The sequence below is a fragment of the Aptenodytes forsteri genome, unplaced genomic scaffold, assembly GCF_000699145.1.
Source record: "Aptenodytes forsteri isolate BGI_AS27 unplaced genomic scaffold, ASM69914v1 Scaffold111, whole genome shotgun sequence".
In the NCBI taxonomy this organism is placed as follows: Eukaryota; Metazoa; Chordata; class Aves; order Sphenisciformes; family Spheniscidae; genus Aptenodytes; species Aptenodytes forsteri.
In genome coordinates this window covers 1450421-1478066 of record NW_008794710.1, presented here as the reverse complement: position 1 = coordinate 1478066, position 27646 = coordinate 1450421, and the positions used below count along the sequence as shown (strand labels likewise).

At 39.4% G+C, this 27646-nt stretch overlaps 1 protein-coding gene across 1 annotated transcript in view; it reads right to left on the bottom strand.

The window, feature by feature from the left end:
- Window positions 1-27646, bottom strand: part of EVC2 (EvC ciliary complex subunit 2) — an 84748-nt gene that overhangs the window by 32529 nt on the left and 24573 nt on the right. Inside the window, exons 7-11 of the mRNA XM_019470623.1 lie at window positions 22398-22532; window positions 20530-20681; window positions 9377-9701; window positions 6198-6437; window positions 3895-4070 (exon numbers count right to left, since the gene is read on the bottom strand). Of these exons, the coding sequence (XP_019326168.1) occupies window positions 3895-4070; window positions 6198-6437; window positions 9377-9701; window positions 20530-20681; window positions 22398-22532 (1028 nt within the window). The remainder of the gene's footprint in view (window positions 1-3894; window positions 4071-6197; window positions 6438-9376; window positions 9702-20529; window positions 20682-22397; window positions 22533-27646) is intronic.

The window sequence follows — 27646 nt, the reverse complement described above, 5'->3', positions numbered from 1 at the left end:
AGGGAGATCCTCCGAAATGCAGCAAGCACCATGGAAGGAACAGAGATGAAGTGTGTGGCCAACAGCAGCAGCATCATAGGTCAATCAGAGGCAGACCTTGACTTCTCTGTACTGAATGAAAGCCAACAAAATTAGGAGAAAGTGTGAAGTGAGGGCACTAAAAGTAAAAAGTAGTAGTTTGTATTTGATGCTATGGAGAACTATCTAAGTGATGCTGGACCCCAGCGAAGGAAGATTGTTTTATGAAAGCTAGAGAAGGCACGGGAGCGTCACTAAAACATAAGGAAGATAGGTGTGAAACAGGAAAGTTGTACCGGCCTGGATGTACACAGAGGCTGAACCACAGCACTATGCAGAGACTATACAGAGAGAACTTGCAAGACAGTGCCCACGTTACTCTGCCTCAGGTACTTCAGGATTTCACCTGCACCTTGAAAGTGCCCAAAAATCAAACTTTAGGTAAATAATTCAGAGCAATAAATGCTCTACATAGCCAAGTGCTACAAGCAGAAAAGGTTTTAAGAGATTATTAGAAAACTTTATACTAATGCATTACTGCTGGAGGCATTCACTTTCCAATACCAACTCACTGAAAGGTCCAGCAGGATACTCTTCAGAAAATTACTTTGCTTATAACAAGGTCCATATAAACTGAGATTATTCAGAAGAGTAAGTAAGAGACCAATAAGAGATATTTTGCTTTGAACTTTTATGTCAAAGTTAATCAATTGCCTACTTTAAAAGCACAGATCACAAGAAGTGCTTGAGGTCTTATAAAAATTAAAATTTGGGGAGAAATTTATAAAGGAGCTTGAGTTGTTCATACCTAGCGAGTCAGCAGAAACGGATTCAGTTTTTAAGAGACCAAAGAAGGAAGAAAACTTCTTGTGAACAAGCAGATACTGGCAAAAGAATGATGCAACATGTTACAGCTGCTGTAGTTCAAAAACATCGAAAATCTCGTGCCTCTGGGGATAGCCGGAACAACCCAGGATAAATACTGCCTCAAGTATTGCCCTCCTGCCCATTTATTCTTTAAGGGAAAACACAAAAAGCCTAGCTAGACATCCCTGAAATGTATCATTACGGATTATATTTTAAAACTTGCTTTCCTGTCTTTTGGCACTGCAGTCCATGGATTTGATTTCCAAAGGCACTGAGAACCCCCAGCCAGTCCTGACAAACAGGACATTTTATTTAAATACTATCTTTAGAAAGCCCAGCTTGAAAACTGGCTGCTCTATTTCATTTAAAATGTTCACAACCCTCCCTAGAATTTGTTTGGTTTTATTTTGCTTTTTATAACCTTTGTTTCTGGCCGCACAGAATCTTTTTCATACAATTTGAAATTGCCTTGCTATCTGCTAAATTTTAAACATCCTACTACGCTCCATTTTTAAAAGACCTCTCTCCTCATCATTTATCTGCTGGTTTATGTATTCCTGAATCTGTTTATCTGTGGTATATCTAATCTACATCTTTTCTCAGTTTCTCTTCTCCCTACAAACAGTTCTGCATTTTAAAATTCCATTTATAACAGTAAGTTTAAGGCACACTATTAAAGCTGGACACAATAGATTAAAACAGACCTGTATCTATATTTAAACAAGCAGATTCAATGCTAAAGTGAAAAATAAGAGGATATTATGGATACAAATTTAAAGTACCAGACATTCAGACCAGACTTCTCTTGCTGCTCAAATTTTAATGCTCCAATTTGTAAATATTCCCTAAATCACTTTATAATTAGAAACTAAAATACAAGCCTACCTAGCATAGATTGTAACTTCCTCGGGGTTTATATTAGGATATTTCAGTTTGCCTGTAGGAAAAAAAAAAAAAGACTAGCAAATAATCTGAAATACTACATTCTGGAATTTCATAATCTCAATAGCTAGAGAATGAATAGTAACATAACAGTTTGGCCAACATTTGCCTGAAAGGAATTCCTGCTGCAGCAGGTGTGGGAAGTTAGAGGAAAATAACTAGTTCTAGTCCCAGAAAGTCAGATGAGATTGTTACTCTACAAATGCTGTCTCCAACTATGGACAAGTTTCCTTCGTCCGCAGAGAACTACGATCATTGCATACTCTGAGAAGTTTAATAGGGGAATGCTAGAAAAATTAATTTTTCATCTTGGTAATGATGCTTGTTGGTTTTGGAAGTTTTTGGGTAGTATTTTTTTTTTTGTACATTTTTGGGATGAGATCCATGAGGTCTTGGATTACTAATACTACACATGTTCTCTCTGTTTTGTAGTTGATCTGTTTTGTGACTGTTAGGTGCAATAACAGGCACAAAACAATGAGTAAAACCTACTTTTCCAGCTTGAGAAGTCCCAGTTGTTCACTGCAATGATTTAAGCCACGGATGCAGTGGTCATACAGGTAAGGGCTTCTCACGAAGGCTTTTCACATAACCACAACATCTGTGAAAACATCTCAGAACTTTTCTCACAATCCGATTCCAAAGAGCAGCATGAACTGATGGAAGGGAACTCTCTGTGAAAGGCGTACCTGAATTATATTTCCTATGCCAAGACATTTATTTTTGTCTTTGAGCCACATAGCTGCAGATGTTTGCAAAAAAGGCAAAGGGTGCAAGCATACTGGAAGAACCTCTCTCTGATCAACGAATCTTGAGGCTAAACTTAGGGTATGATTCCAATGAGGCAGCACACAGGACAATCAAAAAGAAGAGCAAGGAAAAGTTACAAAAAAACTCCAGGTAAATGACTTTATCATAACAACAGATGCAATCTTCGGTAGCTTTTAACAGACTTCCTGCTTCCTAATATTAAATTACTTTTAAATTAAGTCAACATTACGAAAGAAAAAACACAATGTAAAGACTGATATTTATACTTGTTCTCTTAATGCATGTTCCACACGTTGTCAGTGAGTGACAGTAATAGACATCTAAAATATGCACATAAAGCTGCATGCACAGGATCAACAGCAGCAGTGCGAGGTTGTTTTCCTGCCCACTAACGTATTTTACTGCACTGGCGTGCTCCTCAGTAATCTCTCTGTATGCCAAACTAAGATATGCCACAATTCTCTGGGTAGCAGCAAGAGGCCTCTCAGTGCTCCACATTGCCACGTGATTTTAAATAACTATGTCTCTGGTAAGTCACCATTTCTCTCTCTCTACCTTGACTATGAGTATCCTCACATAGAGTACTTGAATCAGCCTGGATCTGGTGTAATATCCCAAATAAATTAAATGAGTGTATTACAACAGTCCATTTCCAGATCTACTTTTTACTTCACCTGACCTTTACCTTAATATTCCCTGCAACAGGTGTATTTTCCGCTAGTCAAGATCCTCCCCAGTTACATTATTTATAAACTTAGTCAATTTTCTTTAGAAAATATTCATGCTTTCCAGCTTGAGTACATCCAGCTCCTCAAACACATTCAATCACAAATGAATCAGAATAGGTCTTTACTGTTAAATCCAGATATTTGCATGTAAAGAACCCAGACAAATGGTCTTAACTGGTACCCGTTGCAATGGACTCTGGTAGGACTTTTCATATGATTGAGGACTATTTACATGAATAACAGATGTGTAAAGACATTGAGACTCTTACATGAGTCTGGTTCCCACTGAAGTCAGAATTATGAACAGGTACTATACATGTTCCCAGCAATTAATCTCTGTGCTGTACAAAGTGGACACAAACAACAAAGCCTCACTGTAGTATCTGCTGCAATATTAACTAACAAAGTCACCAGTTACAAAATATTTTCTTAGAATTAACTTAAAAGATAAAGTTTTTATGCACCTTTCCTGCTAGGTAACACAGACAAAAAGACTTTTGAAGAGTATTCTATTGTCTTTGAGCTAACGTAGTCAAATGGCTGCCAAGAAAAAAATTGAGATATTCACCTTTCCATCTTATTAATGAGACTTGATATCTGGGTTGCTGCTGCAGTTATAAGAGCAGAGGCTTGAGAATCCCTTAACTGTATCTTACTTATAAGATACTCTCTGTAAGCAAATCTTCTATTCAGATGATATTTCTTGCTAGCTTGCAAAAAATCCATTAGCTCTTCAATGTCTCCCTACAGGAAAGAATGTGAACAAATATATTTAATTAGATGTAATGTTAATTTCAGCTAACACCTGTGGGTATCAGACCAGATTTGTTCATTAACAGGGCAAAGTTAAAAAGCTCTTACAAGTGAAAAACAGTAAGCTTATATCAACTTAATGATTATGTCAAATTATGACTGTTATTTCAACAAAACAAAATAAATAATGGCTGAGCTTTTGGCCCGAATACCTCAATATTGTGTGTACTCTCCTGAATAGTCAGTGCACCTCCTGAGAGCCCTAAGTTAACAGGTCATTTGATCAGGTACCCACAATTAAACACACATGCAACCCTACCAGTGTTAGTAGAACTGTTCCTGCTTAAAACTATCTACAGGCTGAAAGGTCTTCTTGAACTGGGACCTGAAGACAGCGTGTGTCCAGTAACAGCAGTAAGTGGCATCATGTCCTCCTTTTCTCCCCCCCCCCCTTTTCTTTACAATGTGTTGTATGATTAAATAAATAAAGGGTAACATTTTCAAAGGTGTCTAAATTGACTTCAAAGCCAAGGATAAGTCTTCCACATGTATCCAGTACAGCATGGGGAAAGCCAAGCCCGCTGCACACAGGCTGGCTTAGAAGTTCCTGCTTCCAACAGTGCGGAACAGAAAGGGCTTAGGTACCTACAAGTGGGTCTGGTAGAGACTGGAGGTAGGCGCACAATGGTCTATAGCAGACATTCTGCTAGCATCAGATAGCCAAGATGAGGTCTGATACTTAGGTGACCCATGTCTGAGCAGCCAAAGCATTGTCAAAACTTTTTTCACTTGCTCTATCTTCTGCTGGCTGCTCAACTGTCTTCTGCACAAGTGCTTGCTGCATCTACATCTGATAGTGGCCCATGTGTGGCTTTTCTGTACTGAGATCTGACAGTGCATCTAGTTTTAGGAGTGGGCCTTACATGTTTTGACACCTACTTTCCAGATGTTGCTTTTTAACCTCCAGGCCCCCAACCTCTAGGACCACAACAACCATACTCTTCTTCAAGAAGCAGCCAGAAGAACAATTCCCAGAACTTTTTGAATCTAGAACACTAACTTTCAACAGAAATGGAGTAAAAAAAACCCAAAAACCCACAACCTTGAGGAAACAACTGAAGCTATTCTGTTGCAAGAGGCTTAAAATGTAACTGAAACCAAAACTAAAGTTCTGAACATACCCTTCATCAGCATCCCTGACCGCGTAAGCTAGAGATACTCAACCCCTCAAAGTACAAAACCATAGCACTTCAGACATAGCATAATTTTAATAACCTACACATTTGGATTGCAGGGCTCAGTACATCTTCTGAAGTACAGAAAAACCTAGGGGGTTTTGAAAATGCCTATACAGACAGGCATCCAAAGGTACTTATCATTCATTAGACAGTGTCTGATCTGCTTTAGAAAATGCCATTCATAAAATAGATTTAGGTACCTAACTGTTCTCTTAGTTGCCCAAGTCCCTTTATTTGGGCTGAAATTACTTTTGAAAATGGCACTCTGGCATTTCTGTACCATGCTGAGGGCCCCATTAACACCAGAGAGGGCAGACCTGGAACCAGAAGTTTGCTGCACGAGCACAAATCTGCTCTCAGACCATCCTGTGGGGGAGGGATTAGGGACAGAGCTGCACCAACAGAGCTTTCAGGAGCTTAGCAGAACTCCAAGATGTGCAGATGTATCAAAATATTCACTTCAAAACTGGGGACTTATATTACACAATTTCCCACTGCATGGTGTAGACATGTTTTCAAACTTGTTTCTTCTGCATGATAAAGGTGAGCTACAAGTCTTATTTTCCCTGATCAGTAAAGACAAGCTTTAAGCACTTGGGTGCTTTGGAAATATTACCCATGAAAACAAAAGTCAGCACTAAGCACATAATGTTGTGGCAAATATATCTAACTCACTGTTGCAGAGAAAGGCTGTGCGTATGCATCAATATACAGTTGTGTAGACGTTTAGATGTGGATAATGATGGCACTACACTTTTTAAAATTCTTCCTAAGAAAATTAGTTATAGAAGTGATAACATTTATCCTGAAACATTTCTCTAAAGTTACTGTGGGTTTGTATTCTGTCATTAGGTTAGGAATGGAATTATCATCCTATTACCTGTATTTTAGAGTAATCTTCCACTAATGTTTTAGCTGCTTCCAACTTCAGTTCTCCCTTGAAAGTAGCATTTGTTATCTGTGTAAAAAAGATACTATGAAGCTCCTTTCTCTGGGTAACAGCCAGCTGTCTATAAGCCTTTGCATAATATTCCTCCTGCTTTAACAGAAGGAACCTCTTCAGGAGGTCCCGCTCCAGTCTGTGAAGTCTATCCAGAAGACTTCTGTATTCTACAGCAGGCTGCAGAGAAGAGAGAAATAAATAAATCTGAAGTGATTTTCAGTATTCAACACATTTTAAAGCATCAGTGCTACTAGCTCACACATACTTCACGCATACTCTGAGTACTGTCTTTTCAGGTTTGAATGAAGGCTAATACTAAATCAGTGTACACTTTCCATGGTTTTCACCTGTTGGAATGGCAGGGGTTGTACAGCTGTCAATCTCTAATCCAGATAACACTTCTAAGGCATAATGAAGTCTTTTTAGAATTTAGAAGCATTATTTAAGATAAGTTATACAAAACGGCATGAAATTCAACACAAAGACTATACATGAAATGAATTTCTTAGGTTTCATCAATCCTGAAATCCTATTAAAATTGAATAGACTCATATAAGTCAGAACAATGAAATAACAATAAGCATTCATTTTAAAACCAATATAAATTAGAAAAAACTATTCTACTACAAATCTCTAAAAGTTCTTATTGTTGGTGACCTACTTTATCTATTGGTTTCTACAAATTAATCCAAAAGCATCGTTTTAGAGTTACAACAATGGAGTAGAATTAAATGGCAATTAATTTAAAAGCTTCTTTGCAAGAAATACATTCTCATAGTTCTCCAGTAAGACTTACGTATTCATAGTTTTAATCTCAGATGGCATAAACTCATTATAGAATAAAAACATACATGTCCCACAGAGCAAAGAATGCTTCTAATGCCAGCAGAGCTACCTAACAGTAGCTATGTTGGTCTTGTTCTAAATTTCATACTATTTATCTGGGGATAACTGTCCTCTGCACCTCACCCCTCATTCCCAAGAGACACACTGCAGATGGCAAATAATTAATCAAAAAGGCAGGGAATATACATTCTGTGTTTTGGCTGAGAAGGGGAGGAGGTTATTGCTCCAGCTTTTTTTCACTGCCATCTCTTGGATGTCAGTACACCAGCTGGCAGGAGCACAAGTGTGGGCCATCTCTAGCGCTCCAGCACATCCTTTTGGACCAGGTCCCATGGCAAGTACAAGAACAGGTCCTTTCACAGACAGGAAAGTGAACAGCAAGATGTTAGTATATGATAAATCGATCAGGACAAGTATTGGATTGGCCTTAATTCTTTGTTTGATTCCTACCATTCAGGATTTCCAATATAAACCAGACTGAAGCAATACCAATGTATTTTGTGCAAAGAAAGGCCGCTTTGCTGAGAGGATATTTAGTGTGAGTTCACATACTGAGTTTCAGCCAGGCCCCTCTCTCTGCAAAGGTAGGATTTATCTCAGTGAGGTCTAAGTGTTAGACATCTAGTCTAGGCTCCTTCTATAACCAACAGAAGGAAAAAGACTTCTGCAGAGTACAATTCACCTCATCCTTAAAAAGTTGTCCACAAGTATCCCTTCCTTGCAATTCCTTTGACTTTCTAGCACCTCTAGTTCAGGATGTTCGTATCCTACAGATATTTGAAAGTTCCCTAGAGTCACAATTTAAAATTGACCTGGAAACATCAAAGAAATTCAACTGGCTCACTAGACTTGTGCCATCAACTTTCTCCGCACAACAGCCTGATAAACCAGAGTTCTTCCTGAGGGCCTCAACATACTGTAGTACCTTTGATGGGTCACGCTCAGCAAGAAACTTTTGTTATAAAAGCCCTTAACAATTATAGGTATATGATACGCAAATAAAAAATGGTTTTAAAAAAAAAACAAAACCAACTCAGAAGGCCAAAACCTTAAGTACTGTCTACAAAAAGAGAATACGCAGGTAAGGAATATACTGGTCTAAAGGATTATACTCCTAACATAACTTATTTTGTCTCTCTAATGGAACTGAAACAGACAGCTGGAAACTCAGCAGCATCACATTCCATACCCATGTATCCACTTGTGCTCCAGAAGCAAAGCCCCACTTCGTAAGTAATGAACTGCACTATTTATTCCCACCAAGTCATCCTCTTAATATGAGTTATAACATTAGACAAGCATGAAACATTAACTTGGGTATTTTAGCATTTTAAGCTTACAGAGGTGAAATAGTCAAAACTTACAGAATCCTCTCCAGCCACATGAAGTTAAAAAAAAAGAAAAAAAAAAGGCGTTTGGGGATCAGTTTTACTGTAAACAGTCAATGTACTTGAAAAAAGACATGGAAGACTGAGGTGTAATTTTGTACATGGGGTGTTGGACTGGTGACCCGGGCTCTATTTCCAGCCAGTGACTACCTATGAAATCCTGGGTAATGATACTTACCCATTCGGACAGAGATCTTTGAATGAAAGTAACACACATAAGCACTAAGCCTTTACTCAAAGGAAGACTCTAAACTTGTAAAGAATCATACTCTGCCTTAAATTATTTATCTCACTACTATTATTATTTATCTCACTAGAGGCTATTTCCAAGAGAAGTCCACTCCCTGCTCTGCCTAACATATAGATTGTTCTGCTTGCCTTCACTCGGTTTCGTGGAAATCGGCCTTTGGTTGTGCTTACATTCTCATTTTCTTCAAAATAAGTATATAAATATTGGAGCCTTTTTACCTAGATTGTAAGGTTTATGATGCAGAGAGTTTGTTCTGCTCTGAATGTGCAAAATACTTTACACAGTGTCTGACTGGAGTTCTTAGGAACTGCTGCAGTAAAATACAGTAAATAAAATACACCACAGTGCAAGAGTTTAAGTGACTATAAAAAAAAAATCAGGGTAGTGACAACCTCTTGTTTTCAGGTGTCACAGATTCTCTTGAGATGAATTCATTTTCTGGTGTTGTAAAACACAGTTTCTTAATAACAACTACCCTAATTATGACATCTGAATTTTTGAACACATTTAAATTGTACAGCTTTTCTCTTTACTCTTCTAAGAGGACAACTCAGCCATTCTAGTCTAAAAGAGAAACCATCTATATAAAACCACATATCATGCAAAATAGCTTGATTTTATACTAGATTTACCTTTTCATTCATTTTCTTCATTAATTCTTCAGCCTCTTCATTTGCAGCTCTCGCTTTTTGGCATTGAGCCTCCATTTTCTTCCTAGTTTCCAGATTGCATTCAGCTGTTAAAGCCACCATCTTCCTTTCATACTCCTCCTGAATCTCTTTCTCCATTGCAAGAAACTGCTTTTTGAAAATTGAACTCATCCTCTTCTCCACATGAGGAAAGAGGCTATGACTTAAGACCATGTTCTTCATCATCAGAGCAATCACTTCTTTACATATCTGCACTCGATATGCCTCCAGATCAGCATCTGCCCGCGTCAGGCTGGCAACCTCCAAGCTGTAGAAAGGTAATCAGGACTGTTTGAAATTGCAGATTATAGAAAATTTCTATCAGAAAACAAGGATATCTAGATTCATTCAATACACGGTAACCGAATGACAGTCAGAGAAGTGCAGGAATATCACAGCATGCGAGTTTACTAATCATGATAGTAGTCATTCATTAGAAAGCAGGGTGAGCCAACTTCTACTACAGCAACTTCAATGAAATATGTCCATCCTTGCATTTCCATTTTAGACAGAAAAAGGAAAAGCTTTTCTTTAAAATTCAAAACATTCCCTCAGCTTAAAAACAAACAAAACCTCCCACCAAAAAAAAAAAAACCAACCAAAAAAACACCACCACCACCTCTGTTGGGAAGCAGATGAAGTGAGTATCTGAATAGACTATAAATTTCACTGACTTTGTTAAACTCACTGACCCATCTACATTGATACATCACTGCTTCATGTTCTGCGCTGGTATATTCCCTTCTCTGAAGGGAAGAGGGGAGAGTGTTTTGATTATGTGCCAATACAAATAAATTAAAATAGCCAGTATCTCTCTCTCATGAACCTTAATAGAGTTTTAGAAAAGAGATTAAAACCAGTGGGAAATACAATTTTTTTTTTTTACAAAATGCAATAAATGTCATGTTGCATATGAATACATTCTCATTGTCCTGGTTTTGGCAGGGATAGAGTTAATTTCCTTCCTAGTAGCTGGTACAGTGCTGTGTTTTGGACTTAGGATGAGAACAATGTTGATAACACACCGATGATTTAGTTGTTGCTAGGTAGTGCTTACACTAGCCAAGGACTTTTTAGTTTCCCATGCTCTACCGACTGAGAAGGCTGGAGGTGCACAAGAAGCTGGGAGGGGGCACAGCCAGGACAGCTGACCCAAACTGGCCAAAGGGACATTCCATACCATGTGAGGTCATGCTCAGTACATAAACTGGGGAAAACTGGCCGGGGGGGCCGCTGCTCGGGGACTGGCTGGGCATCGGTCGGCGGGTGGTGAGCAATTGCACTGTGCATCACTTGCTTTGTGTATTATCATTATTATTATTATTACATTATTATTATTATTTTATTTCAATTATTAAACTGTTTTTATCTCAACCCACGAGTTTTTCTAACTTGTGCTCTTCCAATTCTCTCCCCCATCCCACCGGGTGGGGGGGAGTGAGTGAGCGGCTATGTGGTGCTCAAGTTGCCAACTGAGGTTAAACCACAACAACCTTTTTGTCAAACAAACTTTCCTTTCCTTATGTAAGTAAATAAAGTTTAACTAAATCAGTGATGTATTATTATCACTGCCCCTCTGTTAAACACAGGAGATGTATTTTCCCCATTTATAAATCAATGGGATGGAATTAAGTTGTTTTCTTATAATGACTCGAATACTTGAAGTATTTAGGAGACATTAGCTTAAGCTCTGATTATCACAAAGAGGCAGAGAGATTTTTCTGTTGCAGTCTCTCAAAACCCCAGAAATTCACTGGCGATGGCCATACTCATCTTGGTGATCTGCTGCAGGACTGGCTGGTTGCAGCTGCAAAACCTCCTCCATTTTCCCCCTCTTCCTCCCACACAGGAGCAGGAATCACTGCTGTATGGGGCCAGATCCCTGTGCCCGAAACACTGTGGGCCTGAAACATTCTTCACAGTACTTTGAAGATCCCGCAAGAGCTAGTATTTTCTGTAATGTCCCCAAGACAACACAACAATCCAGCTTCTCTGTGCTGTGTACAGATGGACATTGCAGGACAGCACCTGCACATACACAGCCTTCTTGGATGGAGGTCAGCTACATCCACGGCCGAGTCCCCCAGGAAGCTGACCAGCTCCCTCTGCTTGGGGAGAGTCCTTCTCACTCCAGGACAGCGGGACAGACACAGAGGACAGGTGACGGCAGGATCAAGGGAACGGGACACTGAAGCAATACAGCAAGCACTTTAACTGGGCAGCGCAGACGCATATTTTCTATCTTAACCTTTCTGTTTACAGAAGTCCTAGGACTTCTGCTGACATAGCCAGCTAGTACTAAGCTGTTTACTTATGACAACTAACTTCAAAAAAGTAAGTGTTTCAGTTTTGTGCAAAAACACTTAAAATAGAAAGAAGGATCCAAAAAATGGGAGCTTTATGCTATAACATCTCCCTAATGACTGTCAGGCAGTGGTAGGAGGCTCCCCTTCATAGATTCACCAATGCATTACTAGCCTGTAAAATCCAACCCACAGGATTTATTTTTCAGTTTTAATTCCTGCTTCAGGTCCAGTAGCTCTGATTTAACTGAAGCATAGCTGTCTTTTGTGAGAAACATCTCATCTTGGTTTTCAAGCATCCCCTAATAGAGAACTAAACAACGCTTCAATGAATTGTTCCACTTGATAATTCCTTTAAGATCTAAAAATGGTCACCTTATACTCAGCTTGAATTTGATTAGTTTCAAGTTCCAACTCTCTTTGTTTGCTGGAATAACAAGTTCCTTAGTCATTATTTTTCTGTTCTTCATGCATGCACTGATAGATGGTGGTCACAGCACCTACTAACCCTTTCTTACTGAGGTGTGAAAGACTGAATTCCTCATCTCTCTCCCTGGAAGGCAACACTTCACAACTGCACCACATTGATACACAGCTCCTAACACAACATTTATTTCTTACCACAAATGCAGGATTTTTTTCAGCATGCTTTGAAAAAAGATTAAGCCATTCCTCACCCACCTCCTTACTTGTTACTTTTCCAGTCTTCTTCAGCAGTGATCCCAAGAATGAAAGCCAAAACCAAATATCATCACACCATTTCCTATTGTTATCTTTCCCTCAGTCTTCCCACAGCATTTCTTCCTATTTACTACAAGTCATTACAGACTAGACCTGATTTCATTTTTAGCAAGATTCCCATGCTCCTTCTTGCCCACAAAGAGAACTACGGTACCCAATTAATTCCACTCCTCAAGATCATGATGCCAAAGGCAGGAGGAGCAATAAGTGTAGTTCACCTGACGCTCATGTGTCAGCAAGTGAGTGATGAGGCTGTTAAGATCTCAGGTGTATCATCTGTGAAGAAGGCAATGAAGCAGAAGCAGCATGTGAACTGTTCCACCAATCCAAGGGTAATTGCATGGAGAAAAAGTAATTACAAGCCACAGCTCTCCCAGGTCACATCCTGGAAGACAGCAGCCAGACCATTACCTTTTTTCAGTGGCAGCTGAAGAAAGGTTGCATCTGTAAAAATTTGAAATCTACCTTCCACGTGATGTGCTCTGCTTCTGGTCTGCCTCCTCCACACAGCAGCCAGCGGGAGTGAGACAACCTCATCACGTGCACCAGAAACCTTGCTCCAAGCTCTTACTCCAAATGAAAGGTTGAGGGCAGCCTTAACAAACTGCATCAATATAGTGTTGGAGTCTTAGACGCCAACAGTCAGTACAAAACAGGAATCCTGTACATATAATAAACCAAATGCTTTCAGACACAAGTCCATCAGAAGAGCAACGCTTACAATCACCCAGATTAAATGCGCAATGTTTTGACACCTAGGAAAAAAAAAAATCCTAACCTGACACTGTGCCTCCTCAAACTCAGGCAGATTTAATAAGTTGCTTTAAATGCTCTGAACTCCACTTGTTACAGCAATTCATGTTTAAAAGATCTCACATCTTTTCCTGAGCATATTCAACATAATAGAAACATGAAAGCCAATGAAGTACAGGTAGCAGATGGCAAGCTATTGATGAAAAAGATCAAAGCTTCTGTTGGACAAAGCATGCAGAGAAAGGATGAGGACAGTACAAAAGGTAGGTGGTACAAAAGTGTCGGGGGAGGAAAGGTGAACAGACACGTAGAAAATTAAGCTGCAAACAGCAAGCGTAAAGATTTTTCACTCACTTGAAGAGGAAGAGGATTTAAAGATCTGTCAGAGAAGATCTGGGAGGGGAGAATCCCAGACACAGAGAAGCAGAGAGTGCCTGAGCATCTGATGTCTTCCACAGACCTAATAAAAGAATACAGGAAAGCAGCTAGTGTCAGGAAAGAAACAACTACATTTAATTTAAAAAAAACACACCACACCACAAAAAAGGAAAACTCTCATTAACTACAAAATAATTGTGTCTTTAGGTCTTATTATTCAAATTAGAGGCCTGCAGAGGGAATTTCTGAACAGGAGAATATAATAGCGGCTGAACGTAACAGTCCTAAAATGAACTAATGGCTTTCTGACACATTTTTAAAACAAATTCAGAGTTCACAAAGATAAGAAACTACTGTGACACAACTTTCTGAAGTCTAAAGGGGAGAGAAACATCAAGCAACTCCCCTTCGGTGACATTTTCTCACCAAAACAGAAAAACCCGTCATTTTCAGAAGACTCATCTCTCATCTGCAAATGGTAGCCAATTAGTAGCATATGTATTACAACAGCATCCAGAGGAGACTGGAGCCCTGTGGTAGCGGTTTCTGCAGCAGCATTCCTTCATGATACACAGCGTTGCCGAAAAGCATTTAATTTAGGGCCATTTGTGGATGGTTTGTGTCTCCACTGTCCCAGACGCCCCGCTGCAGCCATGACCTGGAGCACCACAGCACAGGAGCTGCACCAACTCCTGCTGGAGAGAGGAACGTAGCTGGGGATGGACGGACAGACACACAACTGCCCCCAGCCCGGTGGCACCACTGCTACTGCCTGAGCCAGAGCAGCACGTCTCCTGCACCCACAGGCACAATGCCAATGGGTCAGCTGCACGGAGGAAGGGAAAAGGAGAACAAAAAAGAAGTGTTATGGTCCATGTTGCCTTGTCACATTTCAGAGAATTGAAGATGGAAAGAAGGTCAGACAGGGAGAATCATACAGCTGAGATGTGAAACAGTATGTGCCAGTGCTGGCTTTAGTAACAGTAAGCAAAGAAAGCTAATTCAAGTGTAACAGGCATCAAAGGTCTTTAGTTGCAGATGTGGTTTGTCTCCTAAATCATCCATTTATTGAGGGGTTAGTAATAAAACATCAGTAAGTTGGGAAGTGTTTTGTTTTCTTTCTTGTTTTGGTTTTGTTGGGGGTTTTTTTGTTTTTGTTTTTAATTGCTGTGTCAATGCAGACCCTGTGTGCAGCGCCATAGCTTCCTCCCTTCAGTCTCTCCCTCCTTTTTTCCCTCTGCTTCCCACACTCTCCTGCTGGGTCCAGTCACAACAGAGATTATAAACACTTCAGGGCAGGGATTTATGCAGGACAGCACAACGAGGTGCAAATCTTTGCAGGAGACCAAAACTGTGCTGAAGTAGAAGCAGAGGTAATGGCATGAGGTCTGAACAGCCACCAACAGCTACTGACTGCTCAAACTCTTCAGCCCTCCTGTGCCAAAGCGGGGCGTGTTACCTTTCCCTGGTCTCTGCCTGCTGCCAGGCTGGGCGCAGCCCACCTGCGTTAGAGGAGGTCTGAAGATGCTCTGTGCTACACCAGTAGCTGTACTGGCCTGCAGCCAGCTCTGAACTGGGGGAGTTCATCCATCAGTCCTGAGACACTGTTATACAGCTAAGCGTAAACTCAGCACATCTGAAATGCGAGCTTGCAGAGAATACAGGACATCTCATCAGTAAATAAAACTGCTAAGAAAGGTATGTGATGATTATCTAAGGATGCTTTCACATGGATGAGTCACAGGTTAAGCTTAGCTTTCCAGAAACGGCAAAGATGCTGACAAAACCAGAAATAGGATTCTCATGATATATAGCCAAAAATTTTAAAAAACCTACAAAATTGAAAAGGATGATAAATTGAGCTGAGAGACTCTTCAGAAAAAAAAAAAAAGATTAATGAAAACCTGCCAAAAGTCTAAGCACTAGATTTGGCAGCAGTTTTGCTATCAAATTCCTTTAACTCTCCACAGCAATACAAAGAGTAAAGGTATTTCAATTCTTAAATTAATCTGTTTAAAAAACAGCTGAAAAATCCTGCATTTAAGAGACTGAGAACCTCTGCTTTAATTGCAGAAAGTATGAAAACTGATAAATCAGTGATCTTCAGCAAACCAATTTAAAAAATACAGCTAGCTACAATACAGCTGTTGCAACAGAGCTCAGGCAATGGTGTTTCACTGAAAAACTACTATGCAAAAAGAGCATAAAAAAGACTCCAGTCCTGCTTCCAGTGAAGTCATCACGCATTTTACCACTGATTTTAAAAGCACCAACTTCAGCCTGGATACTAACAACAGCATAAATAAATATTATGGCTATATGCATTAATGCCTGAGGAGCTTCCAACTTTGCTGTGATCTACTCAGATTCTTCTAATCTACTCAGACGGAGTGAGTATTCAGATGACAGAAACAGTAGGAGATACCAATCTTCTTTCAAAATGATATGGAATAAAGCATCACTAACAGCACTACTCTCAAAAGCAGACTGTTTTCTAGATGAGATAAATTGTTCTGGGTGGACAGCAGAAATGACCTATATAATTCTGAACACAATTTCTTCATAGTTAGCCAACATCAAAGTGCCATTTTTTAGATGAAAAAAGATATGTATTCATTAATTTCAAATGACTTGTTTTCTTCAGTTCCCCTGTCTTATGGACTCCTATCACCCATTAAGCATTTGAGTTTCTCTGATGGAAAAAAACGTATAGTTTACACACTTGTCAAGCTTATAACAGCATTCATAATGCAGAACTACAAATGCAGGGTTTGGGGTTCATTCCATGCGTATTCACTGCATCTTATTGTTATATCCATGTGATTATTGTTGTACTCCTGCATTGTACATATTGCACAAAAACAGAGCAATGAATATGCCCTCCCTTCAAAAATTCTAAAATTTTGATTACACTGTTTAAAAGTTATGAAATACAGAAATTTAGCACCTCAGGTTTTTTTTATACTAACAATGTAACTATTTCTCACCATTTTCTGTGTAGGAATATTCAGGTCTAGCTGCTATGACAATGTGATCTTTTATTCTTACTTTCCATTTGAATTCAGGGTTAAAAAACCCCCACATTTGCTCCCTAGCAAATTAAATTGAGAGGTACAGCAAGAAGTTTACATTTAGAAAGAAAAAGTGAACTTCTAATATGGTAGTAAATTGTTTTTGACTTTTCTGTCAAGGCTCTCTGGAGACAGTTTGATCCTGTTCTCTAGTACATTGGCCTCAATGCCCTCTACCATCAGAAAAAAAATCAGCTGCGATGCATACACATTACTTAGTGATTTACCAAAATAATTAGCAGTATGTATTGTGTATCAGCAAGCAGGTTCAAGTTCAGCTAGAGCTTTGCCAAACTCAAGGAAGCACAGCTGTACAAAATGAAGATGAAAAAGAAAAGTTGTACTAGTGGAAAGCCATTTAAAGAAATTAAGTTGCCTTCAACATATCTGTATCTTCTGAGACTATGAGCATGGTCAGACTTCATCACATTGGACACAAACCCAAACTGCTCAGCTCTCTTCATATTCTGTTCTAGACATACAGAAAAAGGGACCCACAACCTTTTGGAACATGATCTTCTAGTGTGCATGTCAAATATTCAAATCATATAGCTGCTTCTCATTAGCATTCATTGCCAATGGGCCAATATTCAGGAATATACACAGTAAGGAACCTACTGAGAATAAAAGCCAAGCTATTTTGCTGCATAATGTACATCAAGGATATGACTTATTAAGAAAAAATTCACAAAATAATTAACTAAGAAGCTTCCTTATGAAATATTAAAAGTATGTTTTGTTCTGTAACCAGTCCTCCTGACACTGCAAACTGTCTACACTCCAAAGATGTCCCTGTCCATAAATATTGAACACATGCTCCTAATGTATTTGCTAAACAAATTGGCACTGTCACTTCGTAAGAGACATGAACTATTAACATAGCTTTACGTTGTAAAGAGGACAAAAAAACCCTGTGGCTCTTACTTTTCTGAATAATTTTCTTATTTGTGTCTGGACAAAAGAACAAAGCACCAGAATGATTCCAACCATGTTTACTATCACAGTGCAATTTAAAAAGAATATATCAATTATGTTGGCAAGCTTATACATATGCCATGTAGAGAAAATGATGCATAGCTGCACCAATACATGCAGAAGGAGTTATCAAACTAGCATACAAGCAAGATGAAATTGGTTGGTTGAAAATATCTGAAGTATCAAAAGCTCTCTAACAAAAGCCCCTATCCTTCTGCCTCCCCAAATAATAAAAAACAGGATTATGATGCTAAAATTCATACTGGTATACATGACATGAAAAAATTGCGCTCAAAATACAAGCCCAGCTCTTACCCTCAGCATACTGCCACTCCTATAAGACAATACAAACCTCATTCCTCAGTTCCTTACAGAAAACCCAACTATTCTGTTGGGTGACACTAAATGTAATAAAACAAAATGCAATATTGTAGAAAAACTGATTGTGACCACAATTAGTAAAATTACAACATTTCATTCAAGCACAGAATCCATTCAAATTGACTGCAATTATCCATTAATAAATTACAAACACACAATCTTTTTTTTTCCTCATTACGTTTTGCAAATTACTATCCTTAAAGCAGGTAATTCAGTAAAAAGAAGGATTACCCCATTCTGGTTTTAGCCTAGATCGCTGTCATAGAAGCTCCTAAGGCAATGGTACAGTATTTTATCTTTGTCTTTGGAATCAGCTAAAAACCTGGATAATGTACAACAGTTTATGAAGTACAAGACTAAAATGAAACCTTTAAGGAATATAGATCAGAAATTAAAGGACTGCTTTGCCCTAACTTGCAGAATGAATAAGGAGTCAACATTAAGACATGAGAAAGCATCCTAAGCTAAATATCATATAAAAGTGTTAACAATGAGAGATAAAACAAGTGGTGTATTATAGCTACTGAAGAAAGCAGAAACAATATTGCATGTACCTAATATAGGTGTTAAAGTAATGCTGTAGCCTCTATTACCAACCAGCCTGCAGGATTGGGATTCATCTCACTTACCTCCAGAACCCTACAGCTAAGCTAATCAGCCCAAGCTCCAGGCTTTAGGGTCAGGGGGTGCAGCAGCCATGTGACTCATTTTTTGGAAGTCTACTTTAGGATGAGAATAATCATACCCTAGAAGTGCCCTTTTTCACCCCCGAGTAAAAAGGGGAACTCGGAGCAACTTGGTGTAGGAGTTCACGTTGCAGAGATCCTCACTCAGTCAGCTAAACTGCACCACCAGTAAGAGAGGAGAGGAACAGGTATGTTGTAATTGAATACACATATTCAATGAGTGCCAATAAAAAGAGGGAAAGAATAGAAAAAAATATGGTAAGTGCATCTGTGTGTCACCTCCTAACAGTAAATGAATCAGAAGGTCCAGTTTAAAACTACAAGAACTGAGAAGAATTGGGATAATCTAAATAGGGATTAGGAAGCACCCATTGCTAACAGGTAGAGGCTGATTTGAGCCCTTCACAGTAACGTCTATCATCCTTTCAATCATCTTTTGTAGCAGGAACCACTGTAACTCTGGATGCCTTTGTGGTCCATCTACTATCCTCACCCTGGAAGACGGAAAAGATAACTCAGAAGGTGAAGAAGGTTAGTGACTGTTCGCTAATGGGACTCTATTTATTCACTGCAATGATCTACCTCCTTAGAAGTAGAGAAAATAGAAACTGTGAGAAAAGAAGCGGAAACAAGAGAGACATTTGTGCTGTGTAAGAATATGAAAAAACTTTAGCCCCTGGATACATACTCAAACTAAGAAATGAATCCTGTTTTATGGGTTTAGAAATAATCCAGTTATAAAAATAATCCTATCCAAAGGTTTGCAAGAATATTTACCTTTCTAAACCACAACAGTATTTTTAATTTTTTTTTTCAAACTAGCTAGATATTCACTATCCCTGAAATAAATTAATACTAAAGCAAGTTAAAAAAATGTTTGATCCTGTTCTTAACATTCACATAATGATTTTCAGGATAAGTCTTCTCAAAGCCTGAGTTGCTATATAGTTATAAAGGCAAGGACCAATGTGCAATTTACAGAGATAAGTATCCCAATTATCAAGGAAACGCAGGAAATAATAACGCTGTTAGTTACCCTTTAAGAAAGAAAATTACTTTCATGGTGCCGTAACTTTTCCTTTTCAGCTTCTACGGATTTTATAGTTGCATAATACTGCCTGTAACCTGACTTGCCAGGAGCTAACGGTAAGACTGCACAAACAAAATCTGCTCTGTTCTCACATCAGAGCTTTTTATCAAATTCAGCTGAAGAACAGATGACCTTTAACAGCGGCATGTTTCTGTCAGACAGCCCTGACTGGCCTTTCAACAACATCAGGAGAGTTTCTCTGCTCTAACCAGTGGTGCCTCCGATTGCAGCTATGTGGTATCTTTCTGGCAGCACTACAAACTCTCACTCCTTAGACTCTGATCCAGGTGTTTCCAAAATATGCTGTTCAACAGCAATGCTGGCACCCAGTAGGGGCTCTCTTTTCTAGGACAAAAGCCACACTTTTGAAAGCAGAATGTGTTCAGCAATAGTAGAATACATGCTTTCAACACAGAAAAGTTTCCCTTTACCTAGTGAACCACAGAGAAGCAAAACTAGATGTTAATTTGGATTGGAAAACTTGCATGCCTAAGGCCTAGATGGAGCTGTGAATTCTACAGGTAAAGCAATATGAAATATGACAATTTTCAGTTCCCGCAGATAGCTATTTAATACAGTTCAAAAACCTAAGGTAGTGCAGTCACATGCATAAACAGATACTATGAAGAAAAATTAAAGGATAGATACTCAAAGCATGTTCAAAGGTACGGTTGATGATAAATGTATTAAATGTAATGTAATAGCAGTGAATTCTTACTCTTCTAAAGCCTGAAGCATGTTCCCAGATTCTTCAAAGGACAGAATATCGATGATTTGATCATTCATAATTATATCTTCACTGAAGAGATCACCTGAATTAAACTGAGAATGCTCCAGTTTGTGATTTTGACTGAGCTCATGCTGTATCTCCTAAAAAAAAAAAGTAAGCTTCAGATTATAAAAAAAATTCACACAGAGTGTCTGATCTAATTTTATTGCAGGTAACTCTGGGTGAGAAGGTTCCTACTTATCATCAAACTGTATAGCTGGAAAGGGTATAAAGAGATGGTGCAATTCAGATACGTATCTAAAATCAAACATACTACTTTTGTTTAAGGCTGAACTTTTTGTATAGAACTGATCCGGAATTTCAGATTATAAAAAAAATTCACACAGAGTGTCTGATCTAATTTTATTGCAGGTAACTCTGGGTGAGAAGGTTCCTACTTATCATCAAACTGTATAGCTGGAAAGGGTATAAAGAGATGGTGCAATTCAGATACGTATCTAAAATCAAACATACTACTTTTGTTTAAGGCTGAACTTTTTGTATAGAACTGATCCGGAATACAAATGAAGAAATTAATGGAGAAGACAGAAGATTCTACATTGACTTCAGCAGGCTTGTGAAAGCCTTCTAGGAGGTCACCTTCCACTATAAACTTTCTAGGCCAATTTTTTTAAAATTACCATGGTATAGAAATTATATATGGCAAGATTACAGTATTACAAAGTGAAGAAAATGAAAAATTAATCCTATGAATGATGGAAGTGACTCAGTTCACAGTTTAGTGAGACTCCCTTGAGACTGAGAGCTAATAAAATTACTATACAAAAAAACAGTATAAATATCTGATGCTAGGACCAAACTGGCCCTTTTTTATGGTTTCATTATCACAGCTTTTTCTGTAAAAAGAAATAAGGCACGCCCTTTTTATTTAAAGGGATTATTTTTTCAGGCCTAAAAGAAATAAAAATTGTTGATGGAGTAATTTTCAACCACAGAAAATAAGGCTGGAAGTGATCTGTGAGCTCCTCTGGTCCATCCAGAGGGATGGGAGATCCACCCCCATCCCAGCAAAGGAGGGGTTCAAACCTCTGAGCACACCTCTCTTAGAGGACTGCTCCAACCACTGTAATATTCTGATTGAGATCTCTAGCTCCCTCCCATTGAAGTTGTGCCCCTTTACATAAATACCTAAATAATTAATAGAAGCAAGGGCTGGAACTTGGGCCAACCTGATGAATATTTATGAGAGACTGTATTTTCTCTCGCCGGCCCAGTATGTACTGAAACACTTTCTCCAAACTAGCACAGCTTGGATAAAGAACACTGAAAATGCTCCATCCCCAAACCCAACTGTTTTGCTTTATCACTCAAGAGATTAAGGCACATCCAAGGAACTAAGACCTAAATTCAAATCCCTATTCCTGATAATCTGAAATACAATTTGGGCCCAAGTCTGCTGTGCTCAAGGTGAGTGGTCTACTCCCTGGGCAACTCTTATAACCTACAGACATCCTGCCTCTCTCTCATTTTGGGGGACAGAGAGGAGGAAGAGAGGACTATGAAAAGAAATGAGTAGCCAAAGGGTAATCTCCCTCCAGTCTGAAGCTAACATCCAGGTACTGACAGCAGTTCTTTTTATCAGATTATCGTTCTTACACTCCCCACTAAATCTGATTGTGCTAAAGATCAGAGGTTGTAGAGATTACCTTACCTGCGGAATCCAATCCATCACTTGGTGGCTTTTTATTTATCTTCAGAAACTCTTTAGACAATCTGTATTAGTTAGCAAGTTATATCATCAGATATGATCAATGAAAAAATTTAAATAAAGTACCATTACAGACAGTATGACTCACCTGGTTTTTACTATGGAAACTCCATTTTAATATTTGGGTTCGGTAAACAATGAAAAAACCAGCACATGTCAATACAAGGGAAACAAAAAAAGCAATGAAGAACCCTGAAGCATGGATGGCATGGCTGTACGAAATCTGAAATTAAAAGACCATATTATTAAAACTACATTTTAAATATATATAAAGATCAGACTCAAAATTTATAACTGTAAGCAACATAGTAAATTATTTTTAAATGGCTTCACAAAACTTCAGGGTTTCTCAGCATTAAGTTATAATTACTACATTTTTATTAATATTTTCAAACAAGTATCTATTTTCCATAGGTCTTCAAGTCAGCATGGTTCGTTATGTTCACCTACTCCAAATTCCTGTGTAACTCCAAGCAACAGAACTCCCACAGATTGAATTTTAGGTGCTGTGACTTTTGGGTGTCCTGTACTTAACAGCCTGTTTTCCAGTGTTGCCAATCTCTCCTAAGTCTCATTGAAATGAATGGCATTTGATGTTGCTCAGAGCCTCCAAAAAATCAGTTTAATGTTGGCTACCTTTAATTAATGGCCTTTTCTCTGTTCAATAAAACTCAGTAATCACCATAGGGAAAAAGCACCAATATCAGTTCAGAATAAGTATGTAACTGACAGTTGACAAAACTACCCAATTTGTGTGCACCCTTGCAGTTTCTGCATGAGCCAGAGTCAGAAAAGAATAGCAGAGGCACTGGAACCACAAGCCAGCTAACAACTTTGTACGCCTTTCACTTTAGCTCTTAATTTAATCTTTAAATTGAATTGCATTAAAAATTAATTTTTACTTCATGCTCCATGTAGCAGAAGTTAATTCAGTGTTTGTTTAGTTCTTTGAGATCTCTGGATGAAAAACATAGCACAGCTATTAGTATAATGTTTCACCACAAACTAATCACTCTGCTGGGACTAGAAAGTGTAAATAATTAACATGCTGCTTGCAAGCTGGGCTTGGTTATCTCTTTGAGCAGAAACGTGAGAGCATTCCATGGAGTCAATGGTACTTCTGCATAGGAAGCGATAATCAAATGTGATCCACAATTTGAAAAGGATTTATTCCAATTTAACAGCAGAATTTTATCCTTTTACTGCCTAGTTTTTCTCTCTGTCTGATATGTTTTTGTACACTGAAAATCTGTCATATCTCTAACTGAAAGGAACTGCTTCACATCAGACTTTGTTGTTTCACAGGCTCAGCTCCTCAAAGCTGCTGGAGATGCTCAGCACTCATTGATTTCAACATGATTTCAGTTGAATCAGGTGATAGTGTAGTATCAAGGAGATCATCGAGACGTTAATACAGGCTACTATCTGGCACTTGCACAGTTCCAAGCAGAAGATCCAAGGTTTACTTCACGGTATTGTACATATAGAATCAACAATTGCTCTGACTGACAGAGGTATGTTTGGTTTGGTTTTTTTGTTTCATAAAATCATAGAATGGTTTGGGTTGGAAAGGACCTTAAAGATCATCGAGTTCCAACCCTCCTGCCATGGGCTGGGATACCTTCCACTAGATCAGGTAGCTCAAAACCTCATCCAACCTGGCCTTGAACAATTCCAGGGAGGGGGTATCCACAACTTCTCTGGGCAACCTGTTCCAGTGTCCCACCACCCTCACAGTAAAGAATTTCTTTAATATATAAAATCTAAATCTACCCTCTTTCAGTTTAAAACCATTAGCCCTCGTCCTATCACTACACTCCCTGATAAGAAGTCCCTCCCCATCTTTCCTGTAGGCCCCCTTTGAGTACTGGAAGGCTGCTATAAGGTCTCCCCAGAGCCTTCTCTTCTCTAGGCTAAACAACCCCAACTCTTTCAGCCTGTCCTCATACGGGAGGCACTCCAGCTCCCTGATCATCTTCGTGGCCCTCCTCTGGACCCACTCAAGCAGGTCTATGTCTTTCTTATGTTGGGGGCTCCAGAGCTGAACACGGTACCCCAGGTGGGGTCTCACCAGAGTGGAGTAGAGGGGCAAATCACCTCCCTCGACCTTGTTTTTTAATGTGCTTAGTCTAAAATAATGAAACCCTTGAAGCACTTTGAGGTTCATTAAAATGTTTTAGGACTAAGTATTTATCTGAGTAAGCCAGCCACATGCTGAATTCCTTCTAATGCCTTTCAATATCTTTAAGTTTTAAATGGAAACCAGAAAGAAAAGAAAAAGAGGAGCAACACATTAATTTCCCAGTTCCATGTGTAATTACCAACACATTGTCTGAATGTTTTTTCTTGATGCAGCTTCCTACTACTTCGGCCAATTGCTTCCGTTACACTCCCCTGTACCACGGCCGACCACTAAGGACACCCAGCACATCTGCATCAGCGTCAGTACCAGCTCTCTCCTCCTCTGACTCTGCACTGCCCCCAGTTCCTTGCCACGAGCTCAGTTAAAGCTGCATCACTTTGCATCAAAATATCTTCATCTTGGAAGACGATTATGTAAATATTAACTAACTCCTTCTTTCCCTAACCCAGTGTTTACTCCCTTCACAGATCAAAAGGGTTTAGCCCATACCCCTTGAACAGTCACAGAGCCAACAAAAATCTGTGTGTGACTTGGAAAAAATGCAATTCCTCTTAAGTCAGTCTGCTGTCCCCAGCTTCTCCAGTTGCATGCACTAGGTGGCCAAGAGGCAATCACAGAAGGGTTCTCCTTGAGCTCTGACATACCAAGGCTCTGCCTGAGGTCCCACCGCTTTCAAGGAGCAGGAGATGCTGTAGGTAATACTTAGGGAAAAAAATGCTGCTTTGGAACCACTTCATTATTTTGTCTGAATTCACTTGCATTTGTCTAATTTCCAAGCACTCTGTGAAATTTAGGGACCTCTCTAGGCTTCCGGGGAGAGCAGGAATCCGGTGAGGCTATGGGTTCAGTGAAGCTGAAATGAAGCTGGTTAAGTTTTGATGGAGAAAAAGCGCTGGTTAGGGAATGATCCTGTGCTTTCTAAGTAAAGCAAAAGGCGTGACCTATGGCGGGACAGTCAGTCTGCATCAGGGCAGGCAGGTCTGTCAGAGGTTAAGCTCCGATGGAGAAAACTGGACAGGGAATTATCTGTGCTTTTATACTTTAAGAAAATGGGTTCTGGAAGGACAGTCCATGTCCTTGTGGGGCTGTAAACCCAAGCAGGAGGACACAGCAGGCACCTAATGGCATCTAAAAGCATCACAGCGCATGGTGCGGGGCAGGTGCCAGAGCCCCTGCACAAGCCATGGCGTAGGACCAGTGTTGGCACTGCAGGCCAACCTTCAAACCACTGACACACCAGTGAGCCTCAAAACCCATATCCTAAGCTAACTTCTTGAGCCATCCCAATAGTGGGAAAAGGCATTACAGGCCCCAGTTTCTTTCAAAAACTGCTGTGCTCCCACTGATTTGAAGGATGCTGAGGGAAGCAAGCCTGGTAAAAATCAGATCAAAGCAATTATCATCCATCCCATGCAACGCACTTAGATGGGAGAACTTCCTTTTGTCCTTTTTGCTACAGCTTCCCATTCAGCATCAAAACCACACAGCCGAGGGCAGAGGCACACAGTACTCACAGTCCCTGAAGCGCTGTGGGAAGACATCTCACATGGACACTCAGATGAGCAACACTCATATTTTTTCATAACCCACAAAATTACCTTTCACAGGCAACCAAGCACTTTCTTCCAGCAGTGCAGAAGAGAAAATCCACAGGGTTTGTAAAACTTTAAAGAACAGCACAGTAGCCGAGTGTGCAAGCAAACCACGTGAAAAGCTGACAGGACCAATTTAGCATGGCACTGCCATGGCTATGTAATTAATTCTTCTCTTTTCTCTCCCCAAACTCAACATTTAGTATCCACTTAGTCACACACGAGTGTTGGCTTTACCACACCCATGAACAGGTTTAAATAATGATTTTTAATAAATAAAATCTGAGATTGAGAGCATTTGTGACAGCTGAAGATATGGATGAAATACAATACATCACACCTTTTTCAGGTGATCATAATTTCCTTGCAGAAACTGATTTCATTCTGAAACACCTTATGCTTGGCCACAGCCCAAAGGCAAATATTATGCATGTGAAACATGATGTGTTCCATAATTTCTAAGATTTATTTTTCAAAAATTAACGGTATTCTCCACACACCTTTACCACACATTTTAATTACAAAACCTGTTAATTTAGTAAGTTCAAATGCAGCTGAGCCAATTTTACCTAACTATGGAATAGTCCCCAAGAACTTGTTGAGGTCTAACTGTCAAGTTTAAGTTGGAAAAAAAACCACACTATAAAGGTTTTAAGTATAGTAATAGATTGCAGGAATTTTCATGGTGGGCTGAGACCAATGTAGCTTACAGTCTTAGCTTAGACATCACCAACTGCTGCAGATCAATTCACACTGAGCTCTACAGAAAACCATTCATGAAGCTATTTTTCTAACCCAGTCAGCTACTGCATGGCTTACACCTTTAAGAATAAGAGTTTCCAAAAACTAGATTTATGGTAATTCCAAGCATAATTCTTAGCTATACAAACATCCAATCCTTTTAAATCTTACTAGCTCTTTATCCAGGAACAATGAGTTCTCTAGCTCATGTATAGTTTTACTTTGTATCATGTTTAATTCTAGCTTTCATTTTAACAGAACGGGCACTTGATCTTCAATTATGAGAAAGCCAAGTCTGGACTTACACTAATAGAAGCTAAGAGGGCAAGAGATCCCCAGCAAAAGAGAATACTGGAACAAGAGGCCCCCGTGCCCAATCTCCAAATAGACTACTGATTTTAAAGGTGGAGAGGAACTCATGGGACAGGCCCATGGAAGGAATGAGCGGTCTAGGCCTCAGGACCTCTTCAGGCAAGCCCCATCCACGTGAACTTTAGATTTCAGATGATACAACCATGGCAAAAAAGTTCTGGGGTGAAACAAACTATTTTCTTGTGCCTGAACAGAAATAACCACAGCGTTCTTGCCAAACAAGCCACAGGTCCTTAAAAAAAGACCCCCTGCAAGACAGCAGCCTGTCAAGGTAATGAGGGGTTAGGGGACAAAAACAAGTTTGGTGAAGAGATTACTCCAGCAATGACCACAGGTCCTTAAAAAAAGACCCCCTGCAAGACAGCAGCCTGTCAAGGTAATGAGGGGTTAGGGGACAAAAACAAGTTTGGTGAAGAGATTACTCCAGCAATGAGTTTACAAACAGAGAAGGACTGGTGGGAGATGTGGTGGTCGGAGGCCCTGGGCTTA